This window comes from Poecilia latipinna, unplaced genomic scaffold, assembly GCF_001443285.1.
Source record: "Poecilia latipinna isolate Pla-1442-1.1 unplaced genomic scaffold, P_latipinna-1.0 Scaffold822, whole genome shotgun sequence".
NCBI classification, from domain to species: Eukaryota; Metazoa; Chordata; class Actinopteri; order Cyprinodontiformes; family Poeciliidae; genus Poecilia; species Poecilia latipinna.
Genome location: NW_015113438.1, coordinates 141,884 through 159,320, shown reverse-complemented (window position 1 = coordinate 159,320; position 17,437 = coordinate 141,884). Strand labels below are relative to the sequence as shown.

General features: G+C 37.3%; 2 protein-coding genes across 5 annotated transcripts in view; one reads left to right on the top strand and one right to left on the bottom strand.

Annotated features, from left to right (window-relative positions):
- The window catches only part of LOC106956480 (G-protein coupled receptor family C group 6 member A-like), a 13,339-nt gene extending 12,273 nt beyond the window's left edge, over positions 1-1,066 (bottom strand). Inside the window, exon 1 of the mRNA XM_015047356.1 lies at positions 694-1,066. The gene's annotated coding sequence lies outside the window, so the exon portion shown is untranslated. The remainder of the gene's footprint in view (positions 1-693) is intronic.
- Positions 257-16,704, top strand: tmem63a (transmembrane protein 63A). Of its 4 annotated transcripts, XR_001426780.1 has the most exons (24): positions 257-485; positions 2,236-2,401; positions 2,612-2,691; positions 2,858-2,927; positions 3,014-3,051; positions 3,144-3,286; positions 4,221-4,272; positions 4,365-4,473; positions 4,574-4,644; positions 4,744-4,824; positions 5,247-5,364; positions 6,795-6,928; positions 8,326-8,469; positions 8,787-8,940; positions 9,032-9,138; positions 9,226-9,312; positions 9,397-9,462; positions 9,675-9,837; positions 10,507-10,612; positions 10,712-10,879; positions 12,997-13,112; positions 13,206-13,256; positions 14,451-16,071; positions 16,179-16,704. XR_001426780.1 is itself a non-coding variant. In XM_015047357.1 (23 exons), exons 2-23 carry the CDS (start codon positions 2,264-2,266, stop codon positions 14,577-14,579), a joined length of 2,325 nt encoding a protein of 774 aa, XP_014902843.1. In that variant the 5' UTR covers positions 257-485; positions 2,236-2,263; the 3' UTR covers positions 14,580-16,704. The 4 variants fall into 4 exon arrangements, 3 of the variants coding, with proteins under 3 accessions (XP_014902843.1, XP_014902845.1, XP_014902844.1); XM_015047357.1 differs by having other exon boundaries at positions 14,451-16,704; XM_015047359.1 differs by having other exon boundaries at positions 3,144-3,290; positions 4,225-4,272; positions 14,451-16,704.
- Positions 16,705-17,437: the final 733 nt, after the last annotated feature.

The window sequence follows — 17,437 nt, the reverse complement described above, 5'->3', positions numbered from 1 at the left end:
TATATATATATGTTTTAGTGATATTCAATCCATGTTTGAATATCACTGTGTTCCATATATTCCTACACATAAAAATATCAACACACACCTACATGCTCCGGTGTTTAGCTGCTTTTATTGTTTGTTCGGTTCAATATCGTCCTTTAAAAACTTTCTAAACTGCTGTTGTCACTATAAAAAGTGTAATTTGTGCAACCAGCTTTTTAAGTTTTCTACCTGAAGGGAGCGGCTCGAGGGCTGATTATCTACTGAGCACGAGACATGCGTTAGGAAGTTCCTGCTTCTGCGCATGTGCGGAGAAGTGAAGGAGAAGAAGTCCCGCATACTTTTGGTTACGTACAGTACGAGGAAATATACTTTTAGAGTTTGTAAGGGACAAGATTGTTTGCGAGATTTGTCTGTAACTTACCCAGCCACTTGCAGATAAGGAATTCTCGTTACATCAGCGGCTGTGGTCCTAAATTAACTTCAGACGGTTTGTGAAGGTAAGTGCATTCTTGTGTACCGCAAAGTTTCTGGGTAACTTCCGTACGTGTTTTTCTAAATTAATTTATTAAAGCGCTTAATATTTTAAGCGGTTATTAGTCTGGTTAGTGTTAATAAATTACAACTTAAAACGTGTGTTCAGCTGTGTTTGGTCATGGTTAAAAAACCCCCCAAAACAACAAACTACCGAACAGCTGCTTGACTTACACTATTCCTGTTTATGCTGAGACAGTTTGAGACACGTCACAGAGCTATATGAAGATTTTTAAATTGATTATTTGCGGTAGACGAGAACAGTTAGCTTTGTCATGCTTCTCAAGTCCTGTTTGTTTCCTCATGACTTCGTCTATTTTAGCAGGAAAGGGCGTGTGTCTGTGGTTTTATTACTTGGAGAACCAGTACAATTAAACTGGCTTTGAGTACACAGAACTGCTCTGTCACTGACAGTATCTCATCTCTTTCTTCATACAAAAGCTCCTTTGGGCTCTAAAGCTGTACTCTCTTATAAACCGCGGTCGTAATTGATGTTGCACATCATTTGTGTCAAAAATAAACAGACGCTTCCCACAAACCAGACATCAAATGCATCTGATATCTGCCATATATCTATGTTTTGGATGTTTCCCTGCTTCAGCACACCTGACTTCAATTGATGGATGATTTGCAGTCTTCTGAATGAGTTGTGTTAAAGCAGGGAATCATCTCAAATATGCAGGTTAGTGCACCTTGGGGACCAGGGTGGGGGAGGAAAAAACAAAATAAACAAAAATAAATCAGCACTAACAAAATGTAATGCAAACAAAAATGCAACCATGGCTACTGCTTAGAAAAACAAAAACAAAAAAACAATATGGATTTGGACTGTTATCATGTTATGTATTCCCTATATTGACTATTTTATTGGAGAGCATTTTGAAGGCCTGCTAATATTTCTTGCTGTTTTCAAAATCAATATTCTACTATTTTTGCAATTCTAGCCCCTATTGTTACCATAAGGGGTAACAAGTTGGTCTCAGCTAAGTGTTTCTATTTGCTCTTCTAGAGCCTGTAGTTAGTTGCTTACACAGAGACGTAGCTTACCAACTAATTGCAAAATAGGAGTAATGGGTGGTGCTCCTTTAGTTTCAACACCATGATGGGGTTTTCCACTACTGGAAGTATTTCCAAATGGTTTAATTTGTCTTTGCTATGAGAGCAAGGGGAACTGAGCCTAGTTTCAGCCAGCTTAACCACAACCAGAGGAAACGCTGTGGTCACTTCAGCTCTTACTTTAAACCATAAGAATATTATGTTTTATAGATGTAGAGATGAATTTGTGATTCATCTCTTTTGTAAAATACAGGGATAATGACTGGCCAAAATGAAATAACCAAAAATGAGAATATCTACAGGTGGTAAGGTTGGAAGGTAGCTTTCATTGCAAGCAAAAGCCATATTAAAAGATTCACTGCTATGAAACATGCCAAGTAATGGCAAACACAAAGCAGTTTATCAAGTTGCTCAATATTGCCAAACATTTATTAACTATTTTTTTATGCACAAAGTTGATTGTTGCACTGACAGTGACATATATTTTATTAATTAGTTAGTAACTTCCTAAAGTGTTTAAAGAAAGATATACTACACCACGGTATTAAAATATAATTATTTGTTTTAGTTAATTTGGGTGGTATACAGTTTTCCTGATTCTCTGCCTTATTGGACGTGGTCAGATTATGTTTGAAAGTGTGTTTCTGTGATTCTCTACAGATTCTCCAGGCCTCGCCTCACTCCAGTGATGTCTGCTTTGTTGCCTATGGTGATCTCTAATTCTACACCTCATTTAAGCTGCTTCAGCTCCAACCAGACTGTTCTCTCAGGACTCGACTTTGGAGGAGTGCCAGTTGTCCTGCTGCTTAACTTCTGCGTTTTCATTGTATGTTTCCGTCGACCTGCCTCTTATGTAACCAAAATTGCTTTTAGCATTGAAAGGCTTATGACATCAGGACTTGCTCTGTATAACACCATTCAGTAAACTCAGTACATATTTCTTTTTGTTCTTACAAATGAGTTGATGTCTCTTTGTCTTGTTTTCTACACGGAAGTCATACTCACCCTAAATTTGCTCTTGTTTTGATACCAACAGTTTCTGCTGCTGGTCTTCTCATTTATCAGAAAGAAGTTCTGGGACTACGGTCGTTTAGCTCTGGTCGCGGACAGTGAAGGGTTGGTTAATACCTTGGCATGGATTTTTTTTTTTTTCTTTTTTTCTGTTGTTAAAACGAGGAGATGGTTTGGCAAATATACTGACAAGAATTTAAAAGTCTAGATTAAAATAAATTGTGGTTTTAGGATAAAAAAGCATTTTTACCAGGAAACTTTTGTGTGACAGGTTTAATGAATCAAAACATCGTCGTTATGGACGAATGCCGTCCACCACTGAGGACCCCGATTATGAGTCGGTATGCAACATCATAAAAAAAATTCTATCTCAAAATGCTGCCGTATTTAGTATTCTTTGTAATACAGTATTTCTGCTCCTGTACAGGGATTCTGCTCTTGGCTGCCATTCATCGTCAGAATGGAGTGAGTCTTATTGAGCTTTCTTCATTTTCTTCTGTGTCTTTATTTAACTTTAACGTGTTTTATTGCATGTTGCTGATTACCTTGTGTTTCAGTGAGGAAAAAATTAAAGAGAAATGTGGCATGGATGCTGTTCACTACCTCTCCTTCCAGCGACATTTGATCATCCTGCTAGTGATCATCACTGTCACCTCCCTGGCAATCATTCTGCCTGTGAATATGTCTGGAAACCTTTTCAGTAGGTTTAACACCGAGTATTGCACCCCATCTGACAAAGACTCCATTTCTTAAAAGTTAGAGTTCAGCATCTTCTCAAGTGTTCAGTAATGCTTACTTCAACTAAGCAGAACAGAAAAACAGGAAGCAATAAAACACAATCACATGTACAGAAGTAATCTTGTTCCTTTGTTGTTGTTTTTTTTAACCTTTAAAAACACGGAAACGAGCCGTCAGTAATGGTTCAGTTCATAACGATGAATAATTTGAGACAATTTTCAGTAGCTTACTTTTGCTCTTTTTATTTAAGAAAATTGGCTTTTGTATCCAAGAAGTAATAGCCGCCTGCAGAAGGCTGCTTTTAGCATTTTTGTTTTGATCAGTGATCATAATCTGTCAAATTTGATAAAAGTCTGTTTGCTTACATGGTTTCATAACAACATGTAAATGTAATATGAGCTCCAGAAAGTAATATACAAGTAAATTATAAGTGAGGTTTGAACAGTTTCATGATTATATATTCTAATCTTCTCTTGTAAGTTCAGAAAATGTTTAACCACAAAGAGAAATAAACTTTAAGTTTGACTGGGTACAAAAGGAAACTAGGTTTGCTTTAAAGCCCAATGGCAAAAGGCATAAAATAACGGAAGCCAGTGTTGTGGTGTATGTAAGATACACCACAACACAACATCAAACCTAAAAGCGAACAGAAAATAAATCTGGGGCCGAGAACACGTCCCAACCACATCCACAGCAATATGGGCGATTTTTCAATATTTCCAGTAAAACTAAATAGTTGGCAACACAAAATAATGTCAGGAAATAAATAAAATGCACGGCGTAAGGGGAAAATCAAAATGTTCTTTTATAACTGGGCGAAGATGTTCACACGCTCAAAATATTTGTATAGTGTCTCTGTTGCTTGACAAAATAATACTATGACTTCATTCTTCTAGGAGATGATCCCCATAGTTTTGGAAGGACAACTATTGGAAATCTTTCCATTCAGTAAGTATGATTTAAAGATTTATGAGCTCTGGTAATTAGCATGCAGTGCTGCTGTCATAAATCTTAATGGTACCTACCATTTGTTACACCAGAAACAACTTCTTATGGCTTCACACTGTGTTTGCGGTTATCTACCTGTCCCTGACGGTAGTGATGCTGCGATTACACACGTCCAAAATGAAAGGCATGCGCAGAGAAAGAGTGAGTCTATTTAATAGTTGCACAAAGCAATTGATATGAGATATATATATATATATATATATATATATATATAATTCACCTTTCATCTCATTTTCTGTAGGCCAGAAACACCCTGTTTGTGTGTTCGATACCTAAAAGAGCAACAGATGAGCAAGTAAAAACTCACTTCACGTACGTAAAATGACTTTGACTTGACTTTTTGTTTTGAAGCAACCATATCACTAGTTAGGATCTATTGCGTTGCTCATCTGCTGTTGTATTTGTCCTCAGGGAGGCATATCCTTCTTGCCAGGTGTGTGCAGTGACATTGGGGTACAACGTGGCCAAACTCATGTACCTTGATAAGGAAAGGTAAGATCTTAGAGGTAGCTGATTTTCTTTTCTGTACTTTTAATACTCTAGACTGTAATTTTATTTATTAATACATTTGAAATGAAGGCTGAAAGATGTCGTCATGTCTCCACGGTATTCTCATCGTTTGAAGTAAACCTCGGGAACTTGCATTCTAATGCAACACAGTTTATTTTGTCCAAAGGACAAGTTTTTATGTCCATCATGAGTGGAATATTAACATTTACTGCTCTGTGACTGCTAGAGATGCAACTACATGCTTAAACATCATCGGTCAAAAGGGAGTGGCTCTGTTTAGAAGAAATTAAATATATTTCAAACACAGTCTTCATGCAAAGTAGTTAAGCATGAATGCTAGTTTAGCTTTACTTTTAGGTGAGCACCCTTTGTCTGTGTTTATGTTTTTTGTTATTCCCACTCAGAGTTCGAGCTGGGACAAACCTGCAGTATTACGAGCGTATCCTGGACAAAACAGGAGTGCGAGAGCTGATCACCCCTCGTGTATGTGGCCACTTCTGCTGCTGCTCCGGCTGTGAAAAGGTGAGATTAATCCTTTAATCAAGGCGTTCTTTATGTCACAGAGTTTTCTTCATCCACAGCAGCGATCAAACTACTGCTAGATCAGGCAGTATCCCAAAACCTAAACCTCAGTACAGGCATGCCTCTTTAAAAACAATGCAGTTTTAAATTACAGTTAAATAACACATTATACTTCATCACTAAGGAAGTATAATGCAAAGGAAAGTAGAAAAAAATATATATTTTATATATTTTAGAAAAAAATATATATTTTTTTCTGCATTTATCCAGACCCTGGACATTTTCAAAATGTTTTACTTCAACACATTTGAAAATGTGTTGAAGTAACCCTATTCTTACTTGAGTACATTTCTGACTACTCTACCCCCTCTGCCTATGTTCAATTCCTTACCATTTAATTGATGCCATGAATGAACCCAATCCTTTCTGTGCAGAAGTTTGCTCACTGTTGCATTCTACATATTTCGAAGAAATCTTCATTGTCACAATAGAAAGCGCAAAGTCAGGGAGGAGACATTAGACCAGAGGCCAGCAGCAGGGATGATGATACAGGGACTGATCAGGTAAGAAGAGATTACAACTTGCTGAGAAAAAGACATGTGTTTCAGGGAGAATGCAGGCAGGTGTCAGGACAAGGTTTTTACTGATATTACACTCTCACTCACACTTTAAAATAGTTTTTTGCCTGTATAGCTTTCATAGGCAGCACACTGTTTTCCTCACAGACAGTTTACATCTCACACATTGTCTGATTTTGCATTTAAAGAAGTAGATTTCAGAGGTTGGGGACATTGGTTTCTAAGATTTCAGCAACATATGAGATATAGTACAGTGTAGCAGCTGTGTGACTTTTGCATTCCTTGTTCATGTGAGTGGTATTATACTTATATCATGTTCGAAATAAATAAAATATCCTAAGTTTTATGCTAGTCTGAGCATAACTACTCAGCATTTTCTGGTGAGTCATGCACACTTGTATCCGTTTATGTCATTTTTGTTTATTTTGTATTAATAAACAATGTAGTTATTTCATGTTACATAAATATTCATTTACATATGTATATTGAATCAAAAGCATGGATCACAAATATATATATAAAGGGTGAAAACTACTTAGATTGTTAAGGGAAAGACGGACATAAACAAACCAAAAAGTTGCAAATCTTTTGGCAACACTGGGAAGTGTAGCTGATGATAAATCACAAATGTGGTATTTCATCAGAGCCTCTCATAGGGATAATTTTAAAATGCATTAATCGGAATACTAATCTGATACCTGGGATTCCAAGGTCATTTGTATTTTAAGAGATCTATAGAAAGAAAATCGGTAAAAAAAAAAAAGAAGAAAAACCTAAATATTGGGGCTAAAAGGGGAAAAGTTAAATAAAAGGAAACATTGTTTTACTTGAACTTTGTGTATTTTCTCTCAGGTTGATGCCATAGAATATTACAGACATAAAGAAAAGCTGCTGCTGGAGGAAATGAGACGACATGCAGAAGAAGTGCCACGGAAGCCTCTGGGTGTCGCTTTTGTCACATTGCAGAACGAGGCTATGGCAAAGCAGTGAGTATCCGTTCTTCATTCAATGTTTGCAATATCTAACTTGTTCATACCAGTTAGTATGAAAAGGTTCTGTGATCTGCTACAACCACAAACTTCAAATCAGTTTGAGATTTAGAAGCAGCGCATAACATAAGCATGGTTTATACAGCATGAAAAACATGGTGTACATTTGTACTTATCAATACTTTGACTAGACCAGCCTCTCAGTTCAATTAAGCTGCAAGTCTTTTAGAGTATGTTTCTACCAGCGTTGTACATCTGCCAACAGACAATATTTAATATGTGCGTCTGTGAACAGCTACTTTTCAAGCTTTTCTAGATATTCTCAATTATACTAAGAACCGTACTTTGACTGGGCCATTTTAAAATGTGAATATGTTTTAACATGAACATATTCACATCATTGTACATCACTGTAGCTCTGGCTGTATGTTTAAGTACATTATACTACTAGTGAACTTCCATCTGAGTCTGAACTTCTTTCAGCTGTTTTCTTGCAGGATTGGTTTTAGCTCTACTTTCCATCAACTCTGACCAGCTTCCTTTTCACTGCTATAGAAATACATCCTACAGCATGATTTTTGATCTCATCCAATCATCCTTCTTCCACAGGTTCTTTATGTCCCCTGTGGAAGAAGGGGACATAAAGAACATAATAGACTTAGTCGCATAATAGACTTGTGACTAAATTAAAATGGGAGAAGTGAGAGCTATAATAGTTTTCTTTCAATATTTGCCTTTTTTCCCTTGCAGTTTATAACTATGACATGTCTTAGCAACAGATTCTCTGCACCTGCCAGTTTAGGTGGACCATGATTTCTTAGTACTTTTGCTGTGTTGCCATACTGAATATTTTCAGTGGATGAACAGCGCTTTGTGAGACGTTCATAGCTCGAGACATTATTTCATAAACTAACCCTTATTTAATATTCTCCATCAATGACTCGTCGGGTGTTTTTCCAAACCTCGTTTTCAAGGCACACTACCCTGCATGTGTTAGATGTTTCCCTGCTTCAGCACACCTGATTCCTATTGATGGCTGATTAACAGGTTTTTGCTGAACTGCAGTCACTTGAATCAAGAGTGTTAAATCAGGAAAGCATCTAAAACATTCAGGGCAGAGAGCCTTAAGGATCAGAGTTGGGTTAACACTGCAGGCCTTCACAGAATGACTGATCAGAGTTAAAAACCTTTACAGAACTATACTGCATTTGTGGAGCACTCAATGGAAATATTTCTGTCAAGATGCGTCTATGAAATAATGGTTCAATGATCCTTTCATATGCACAAATGTGCCTAATTGCAGTCGTATTTAGTAGCAGTCATTTGCAGCTAATATAACTTTTTCTGCAGTTAGTGATACTGTGCATCACTAACTGCTGTGTAATTCACTGTAGCATCCTAAAAGACTTCAATGCCATCAAGTGTGAATGGCCAGGCTGCTGCTGCGGGAGGGAGCCTCAGCCTTCGTCTGTCAGCAGAGATCTGAATGTGAACAAGTGGCGGGTCAGCTTCGCTCCACATCCCAAAAGTGTTTACTGGTAAGATGAGAAACATCAACACAGCACACACTGGGTGCTCCCTGTACATCCCAACAGTGTGTTAAAACTATTTCTATGTTCCCTTTAAATTGTGTTTATTTACTATATTATTCATTGTAAAAAATAAAATAATAATAATAAGACGTAAACAACAGGGTGGGGTTTAATAAATGCATACATTTACAACATATTTAGTTGTTTTGAACATTTAGTTTTATCTTTTTTAATCTTGCTCATATCTTGCTTTCACACAACAACCTCTGATGGTTTTTATTTTCTTAGTGCAACTTCTCTGTTTTGCTTTCCATGACCACCAGGGAGAACCTTTCAGTGCGCGGTTTCTGCTGGTTCATCCGCTGGCTGGGAATAAACCTCTCCCTGTTTATCCTGCTCACCTTTCTGACGACTCCCACCATCATCATTAACGTCATGGATAAGATCAACGTGACTAGTCCAATATACAACCTTAATGTGAGTTCTGATGACTCAAAGAACATGAAGCTGTCATGGTTTTGTTTTGGGAGGGACAGTTAATCTTTATGTTGCTTTTTTCTCCATCTAGAGCCCCATCATCAGCCAGTTCTTCCCGACTCTTCTGCTTTGGTCGTTTTCTGCATTGTTGCCTACAATAGTGTACTTCTCTACTCTGGGAGAGGCACACTGGAGCATGTATGACGAACACATTACACTGTGGTAATGAGTGCATTGAACAGGTTTTTATGGCAAGTACATATTTTTATTTTTCTGTCATCGCAGGTCCAGTGAGCAGCTGAGCATGATGCGAAAGTTGTACTTCTTCCTGCTCTTCATGGTACTTATTCTTCCCTCGCTAGGACTCACCAGGTAATCCGGATCAAGCAGAATGCCACCCTCCAAGTGAAGTTTTTTTATTATTTCAAGTAACTTTGTTTGTTCTTGTCCTTGTAGTCTTGCGTGGTTTTTCCGTTGGCTGTTTGATAAAACGTTTCTAAATGACGGGAAAACAAGATTTGAGTGAGTATTTTTTTTTCTCATTGGTTCTCTAAATTTAATTCAGTTATATTCTTTAATTAGGATTAAGAAACGTGGAATTATTTGTTGCTTTGTCTGACGCAAGCAATCATTGTCTGGATAAATGTTTCCAGTTTTGTTCTGCTGTCCCACAAGATGGTATTCATAGATGTTGATTTTTTTTTCTATTTTTTTTTTTTTAAATAATCCTCCAGGTGCGTGTTTTTACCGGATCAAGGAGCGTTTTTCGTGAACTATGTGATCGCGGCCGCCCTGGTGGGCTCTGGGATGGAGTTATTGCGGTTGCCAGGGTTACTGCTTTACACCGTACGTTTGATACTTGCTCGCTCTGCTGCAGAAAGAAAATACGTCAAACAGGTAATGACATTTTATGCTTTTTCTCATATTTTATTAGCTATTCTTGTACACATGCATATGTAAGTCAGCATATTGTATATGTATAGGTATCACAATGTATAGTATATTTATGCAATATGTTATATCATAACATATTGCATATCTTATGTGCTGTATGCAACTGGTTTCAGTTCTGTAGAATGTAGATAAGTTCTACAGAACTAGAAATTAACAACTTAAATCTCAGATTACAGTGACAACCACATGGTTTATGTATGAATAGGGAGTAGGAGTAAATAAGTTAATCTTTTTCCCTCTCATTTTCAAGTCAAATTGTTTTCTTGCTTATGTGTAAATACAGTAATATTTTATAAAAATGAACTGGACAATTTCTTGTACATAATGTAAACACATTTTTGAATATTTTGTATATGTGTATGTACATGTATTTCTTTTCATTCCTTTTTTACCCAGTAAGGAATATAATATGCATTTTTCCTCTGTCTCAAAATAAATAAAACAATAAATATCTTTAATTGTAGCAAAACTTTGACAAAAGTGTCTTTAATGAGGGTTGTTATTTCACATTCTAGGGTTTTTGTTGTACTAGAAATGTCATCTATTTTATATGAATATACTTACTGCTTCATTTAGAAGTTAACTTTAATGTTTTTTTTTCTTTCTTCACAGCACCAAGCGTATGAGTTTGAATACGGAGCCATGTACGGCTGGAATTTGTGTGTGTTTACGGTCATTATGGCTTACAGCATCGTTTGCCCCATCATTGTGCCATTTGGTAAATAATCAGAATCCCATTTTATGCTTAATCTCTGATTGTTGCCAAGTAACATGAGCGTTTTGGTAACATGTGACTTTATGTTTGTCTCCTGTACAGGTCTCCTTTACATGCTGCTCAAGCACCTGGTGGACAGACACAACTTGTTCTTTGCGTACCTTCCGACTCGCCTCGACCGCAGTGTCCACCTCGGAGCTGTTGACCAAGCCTTGGCAGCACCAATCATCTGCCTCATATGGCTCTACTTCTTCTCTGTCCTGAGAGCAGGTTAGAAATAAGTGGCTTAACATTTAATGTACCCACAAAATTCAATGTATTTTATTAGGATTTTATTTACAAAGTTGAAGGAAAAAATTTTTTTTTTTTTTTTTTTTTTTGGCAGTTCTAGACCTGGAAAGTGAGGCATACATTTGTATCGGTATTGAGCACTACTGAGTCAATAGAACAAAGGTTTGCTCTAATTACAGTTGAGATATGTCTCCACCTACTTTGTACATCTACAGACTGAAATGTTGCCCATTGTTCTTATCAAATAACTTGGGCTCAGTCAGATTGGATGGAGAGCATCTGTTGACATCAGTTTTCAAGTCTTTCCACGGATTTATTGTAGGTTTCCGGCTTGGACTTTGATTGGGCCACTTTAACAAATAAATACTCTTTGATCTAAACCATTAAATTGTAGCTCAGGTTGTATATTAAGTGTCATTGTTCAGCTGGAAGATCAGCTTCCATCTCAGTTACGTGATGCATCTTTTAAAAGATTTTCTTCCAATTTTGTCCAACATTTAGCTACATCCACATTTCCATAATCTTTAACAGATTTTTCAGCAGGGAAGCTTTCCCACAGCATAATACTACCACCACAATGTTTCACACTAGGGATTGTTGAGACTTGAAGTTAGTTTTCCTGCAACACAACATTTTACATGTTGTGCAAAAAGTTCCATTTTGGTCAAACTTGACATCTAAAACACCTTCATACCCTTCAATTACTTTTGGCAATCTGCAATTGAGACTTCTTCAGATTTGATTTCAACATTATCGTCTTTCTTTTTCAACCAAATTTGTTGAGTTCATGACTAATTGTTTAATTCTCCTGCCTAATCTATGGATCTGAGCAGGTCCACAGAGTTACAATGGGCCTCTTGGCTGCTTCTTTTATAAATGCTCTACTTTTAGGCGTTTATTTAGGGTCATTTACTGTACTCTAACCAACCTTTAGAGTCCATTTGCTAATAAATTGGGATTCTGATATGGTTAGATTTTTATTTTGATGTCTGAGAGTTAAGAGACTTAGTCAGTTTTCAGATTTTAACAAAAACGTATCTTTTGAGATTTCTGTGAATATTTTTGCAAGGCACTCTACACTTAAATACAGATTTAAAAGTTGGACATGTTGATGACATTCATTTTGAGCAGTCGGTACATTTTGTGATTTAGTGTTCTTTAAACCTTAAAAGGTGAGTGTCTTTACACTGAAGTCATGTTGACGATTCTGCTGAAGTGCTGATATTTTAAGGTGAACTCCTAAAAGGAGAAAAACGAAGCTCTGATAATATGTCCCTTGCAGTCAAAGGTCACAATAAGCAATCCTCCCTGTGAAGTGTAAGCAATGTTAAAGATATGTAAACAGTACGTAATCTGCTTGCTCCCTTGCAGATCAAACATTGTGTTCCAGAACTGCATGTCTCTTAAGTGTGAAAAGCCGGTTCAGTGGCGGCAGTCTGAGCGTATTTGAGGTTTTTACTTTGTTGGATAACAATCGGGAATGAACAGCTTGTGTTAAAAGTCCCTAAGGCGCCAACTGAACCTCAAAACTCAAAGTTCAAGGTTGTAAAAATCTCAAATTATTGAAGGTTTATATTTTGACTTCATAAAAAATATTGCCTTTAGCGTGCCTTGGAGAGGAGAGCATACTTCTTATTTTGAAGATCAGGAAATCCCAATTACTACAATAAAGGAAAAACGTTCAGACAGTTGAAATGAGTTTTCATGCATACCTCTGTGTTTTGCAACATATCATTTAACTTTATTAAAAATGTCTCGTTTTGACAGCTCACCTGTCTAGCTGGAAGGAAAATTACACTGTAATTTATTGTGATATCCTCCTCTTTTGCTCAGAAGAACTATCTGCAATAATTAATGAATGATTTACTGCCAGTGTCACATTATGTTTGCAGGCAGATATTTTGCTATTATAAAAGTTATTAAGATTAATCAAAGGATTGTCTGCTTCAAGCAGCTGGAAGCAACAAACACACCTGTCTGAGGCAAATAAGTCGGTACTACGTCATGATTTGCCTGTTTTTGTTTTTGTTTTTTTTTACCCTGCTTGTTGTTTTGTGTTCTTGGGGGTCGACATTTCATCCTGTACTGTCTTTCAGGTTTCCAAACGGCTACGTCCCTGTTCACTTTAGTTGTCCTGTGTTTCACTGTCTTCATCTGTTTGGGCTTCACCTGCTTCGGCCTCTTCAAGTACCTCAGTCCTCATAACTATACGGTGAGTCTTCCCCCACCTCTGCGTGTGAGCGCACCGTTGTCGTGACGTCATCCTTCACGCTGAGCATTCAACTTGTTTGTTTTTCTTTTTCAGGTGAAAGAGGAGGACCAGGATACAGTAGAGGGAGTGGAAGAAAATACCAAGGTGGTGTACTTGGGCCTGTTCTTTCAAAATAACAAGTTCCACTGTCAACAAAGATCATACATGTCGAGAAAATGTTCCATGCTGACCTGAAGTGAACCTCGCTGTTTGTTTGCTGAACCTTATTGGTCATGTTTTCTGGTGTTGGTTATTAACTAAGAAATCATTACCATCATGTCTGAAATATTCCTGTTTGGAGACAGTACAACAAACAAGGAGACTTGAGGTAGAATACACACATGGAAGACTGTACCAAAGTTGAAATGAGCAGATTTACCACATTTTTGGCTAGAATGTATGGAAACCTTGCATGCAAAACATTTTGCAGTTCTTTAACAGTGAGCCTTAAAGCTTTAGCCTCAGTTTGCATGGCAGCAAGAAAAAAAACTGTTAAGCTTTCTAATTGACTGTTCATATGTGCAACGTTCAGGCAAATAACTACTGCTTGTAGTAATTTCTGGACCTAAATAGTATGACATCTAGTCTTCCCTATTTTGAAGATGGACTAAATATAATGGCTCTGTGTGTCAAGTTATATTTATACCAAAGGCTGGCAGGAAGTTATGGGTTAGTGCTGATAAGATTATCAACTTTCTGATCATTTTAAACATGTGAAGTTTCAACTTGGGGGAAGGGGGAAAAAACCTTTGGTTATATACATTTTATTGGAATTTTTAGGGGTCCGAAAAAATTGTAGTTATTTTAAGTTGGTTTAAACAATTATTTCTTAACAGATTTTTGTTCTAACTGAATAACCATAAGTAATAGTCACCATTGACTAGTTCACCCTAAACCAGAACTAGTTCTACATTCTGTTCATGCTTTTAAAACTGAATTAAACCTGAATATAAGTTTAGAGTCTCAAAATGAACTATTCTCTGCTGCTGTTTTTTTTTTTCCTCACCTAAACTTAGTTTTTATTTCCATCTATTTATTTTCAAACTTTAGCTTTCAGAAAGCGAAACAAGTGTGAAAATTTTATCAAAATTTAGTAGTATATATTTAATTGCAGCCATTTCTAAAACACTTTGAGGTACGTTTCTGTTATAAATACGGGCAAAATTGTCAGTCATGCAAGTTAAAGACGACATCTGTGCTCTCATTCTTCTGCAGAGATCAAAGTTTGTTACTCAGTGCTTTCAGATTATGGAAGATGCCATAAATGCTAACCCTCTGTCCTTATCTGCACATCTGCAGGTTTACCTTCCAAGAGTGCTCGATACCCAATCACCGGCCACCACCACAAAGGAACCCAGACCTCAACAGTCGTATGGCTCCTTAGACGACGGTCTATCTGAGAGCTTTAGTCCAGTGGAACATAAGTAACTCCAAGGGTTCTTTTGCGCTGCACCTTAGAAACAAAGCTGGCTGTAGTTACCAAAAGTGATTCTACTTGCTTTTCAGATCTGATTATAAACTGTCCCAGGGAGTCCCACTAACACTTCCCCTGTTCAAACATCAATCCACCATCCTTACCGCCATCTGTGATTAAATCGCATCTAGTGTTAGTTTTCAGGGGCTTGTTTATGAGAAGGAAAAAAAATATATCTCAGGAAATATTTTTGATATTTGTCTTATCGTTTGCACTCGAACAGCATAGACAGAACACATCCTGTTTGAGGACACTTTCAAAAGGACCAAGTAATGTTTGTAACAAACACTGCCATTCAGAACAAGCCAAAAACTAAGGAACTCTTTTTTTTGGCTACTTGCACATTTTAAACCTACAACTTACCAAAGAGCTGGACGAGCACAAGTAGATATTTTCACCCTTCGAGGGAAAGATTTTATATCGCACCTTCTGTATCTTTTATGTTTACTGAAATGACTAGTGTTTTTGCTTTATGAGACAGAGAAACCAAGACTTTTGCATTTACAGGTATGGCAGAGGGTTTGCGTCCGGAAGTTCACTTTTTGTTGTAATTATGCATTACTTTTGTATCCACAGGTAAACAGCCTTACTTTACATTTTAAAGATCGAATGAATCTTTTACCTAGACTTTTTTTGTTGTTGTTGAATGTAATAGATTTTTAAGTTATTTTTCGAAGGAGGTCTTCATACTTTTTTTTTTTGTCAAAATGGTGAAGGAGTTCAGTGTTAATATATTGTCATTTTTAAACTCGAGGGAGAATTTGAAGTACATGTGCTCATCTTATCACCAGGGGGCGCTGTTGAGCTGCAGTAAAGATTTGGGTCCCCTGAAATATTCATAAAGCTGTAACAAAAAGGTCAAACCCACAATGTTGCATTGAGCATTTCTAACTTATTCTGACACTGGTCTGGACCAGTTTTCTGAGCTGCAACCCTGCCAGCTCCACCTCCTCACCTGATCCTTTACTATTGTTTCCTTTTCTTTTTCTTACCCTCTCTTTCTCCTGGCCTTTCCCCTTTCTCACCACAGTACCTGCCTCAGCAGGGAAACACCACTGTTGTTAAATAAAGGGCTGTCTAGAAGGGGACTGCAGTGATTAGCACAGTCGTTTGAGACGGGCGATGAAGTGCTACACTATCACGTTGAGGTTGGTCGCCGTGGTGAAAGGAAAGGTTTGGATGAGGCTCGCTGTAATCTAATGGAGCCTCGCAGTGGCACTAGGAGAACAAAAGCCAGTTCAGAAGCAGTAAGAGTTGAAGAGGTTTTCAGTTGCTTCGAGAAAAACGACTTTGCTTGTTCACTCGCTTTGCAGTGTTGATGTCTGCACATTCTTTTAAGGTCCTTTCAGGCTACAGAATGGTAAAACACAAGTCTGAGGAATACATTTGTCAATTTATCTTTACAAAGCACACTTAGAGTATTTGAATAAAAGATTTTAATGTCAAGTCTGTAAAATCTGAAAGCACCCATCTGTTTCTTTTTTTTTTTTTTTTTGATGGGGGTGATCATGGCTCACCACCCAGGTTGTCATTTAATCTGAGGGCAACCCAAGAGTGGCACAGAAAAGAAAATTGCCCACTGTACCCATATAAATCGTCTCTTGTTGCTTACATGTCTGGTAAAATCCAGGATCTGATTTATGGATTTTGATCCTGTGTTGAATTCCTCTTTTTGCACTCTTTAGCACCTCTTGTTCAAAATCTAAAAAGCCTAGAGCTGTAAATCCTTCAGAGAATTATTTTTGCACAGATCAGAGATCATTTTAAACACAGTTTTAGGTTTACTTCTTTTTGTGAAAAGACAAAAAGAAGTTGATGCTTTTTGCTTTTACATAAAACCCACTTTAGACAATGAAAACTGCTCTATATTCACAATCCAAACCTGGAGTCAGTTATTTATTTATTTTTTTACTTTGTGAAAAATAAGAAAAAATATTAAATGGAGGAGCTGATCAAGGATGCCATTTGTGCAAAAGTCACCTCTGCTCTGTCATGAAGTTGAAGTTTATATACGTTTAAGCAATAAATACAGTTTTTACTGTCATGTTTTTCATTAAAGTACAAAATATGACTATGTAACTCCACATGGCTCATTTTGTTTAAGTTGTAATAATCAGACAGAATCTGTAATGGCTGCAATACAAAAAAAAAAACGCAACAAAGCCACATGACAAAGCTGTGCAGAGTCAGGATTTGGGGGCCACTAATGGATCGCAGATATTCTCACGCAGCTCCAAGAACGGGGAGTTTGATGTTGGACACCTGATATACTATCTGTGCTTTGTGTATACAATGCCCAGCCGCTGCTGGAGAAACTTCCTCTGAGGAGCAGAAGTAATAAAGATGTTACGACTGTGGGCCTCGGGAAGCATTGGCGTCCAGCGGCTAGCGCAACGCCGAGCAGCTTTCCAAATCCACACATCAAACTAAACTCTGACCCAGAGTTTGACGCGCCACATTTCACTGGCTCAGCTCTTGGCCACGGGGTTCTCGACTTGTTCTCGTGGGCGTGTGAAAGTTTTGATCCAGCTGCGTGTAAACCGGGTGTGGCGTGCAGCATCTTGTGTTCAAATATACATGTATTATGTAGTTTTACACAAAACTGGCTATTCATTTGGCGTAAACCACATTTCTGAAGATGGGAACCTGGAGACATGCAACATTTTGCAAATAATTTGAAACCTCAAGTAAAAAAAAGAAAAAAAAATCCGTAATCTTTAAAGTTCCTTTCAAAAGTATTGCAACTCTAACTTTTTTCACATTTTCTCAAAATGTCTGACACTTGGTATGAATTTATATGCAACCCCCTCCA

What these genes read in the sequence shown, in the direction of transcription:
- tmem63a (XM_015047357.1), top strand. Translation starts at nt 2,264, where the DNA reads ATGTCTGCTTTGTTGCCTATGGTGATCTCTAATTCTACACCTCATTTA. An exon ending in TTAACTTCTGCGTTTTCATT is followed by an intron (nt 2,402 to 2,611) that starts GTATGTTTCCGT and finishes TGATACCAACAG; the next exon opens with TTTCTGCTGCTGGTCTTCTC. An exon ending in GACGGGAAAACAAGATTTGA is followed by an intron (nt 9,463 to 9,674) that starts GTGAGTATTTTT and finishes ATAATCCTCCAG; the next exon opens with GTGCGTGTTTTTACCGGATC.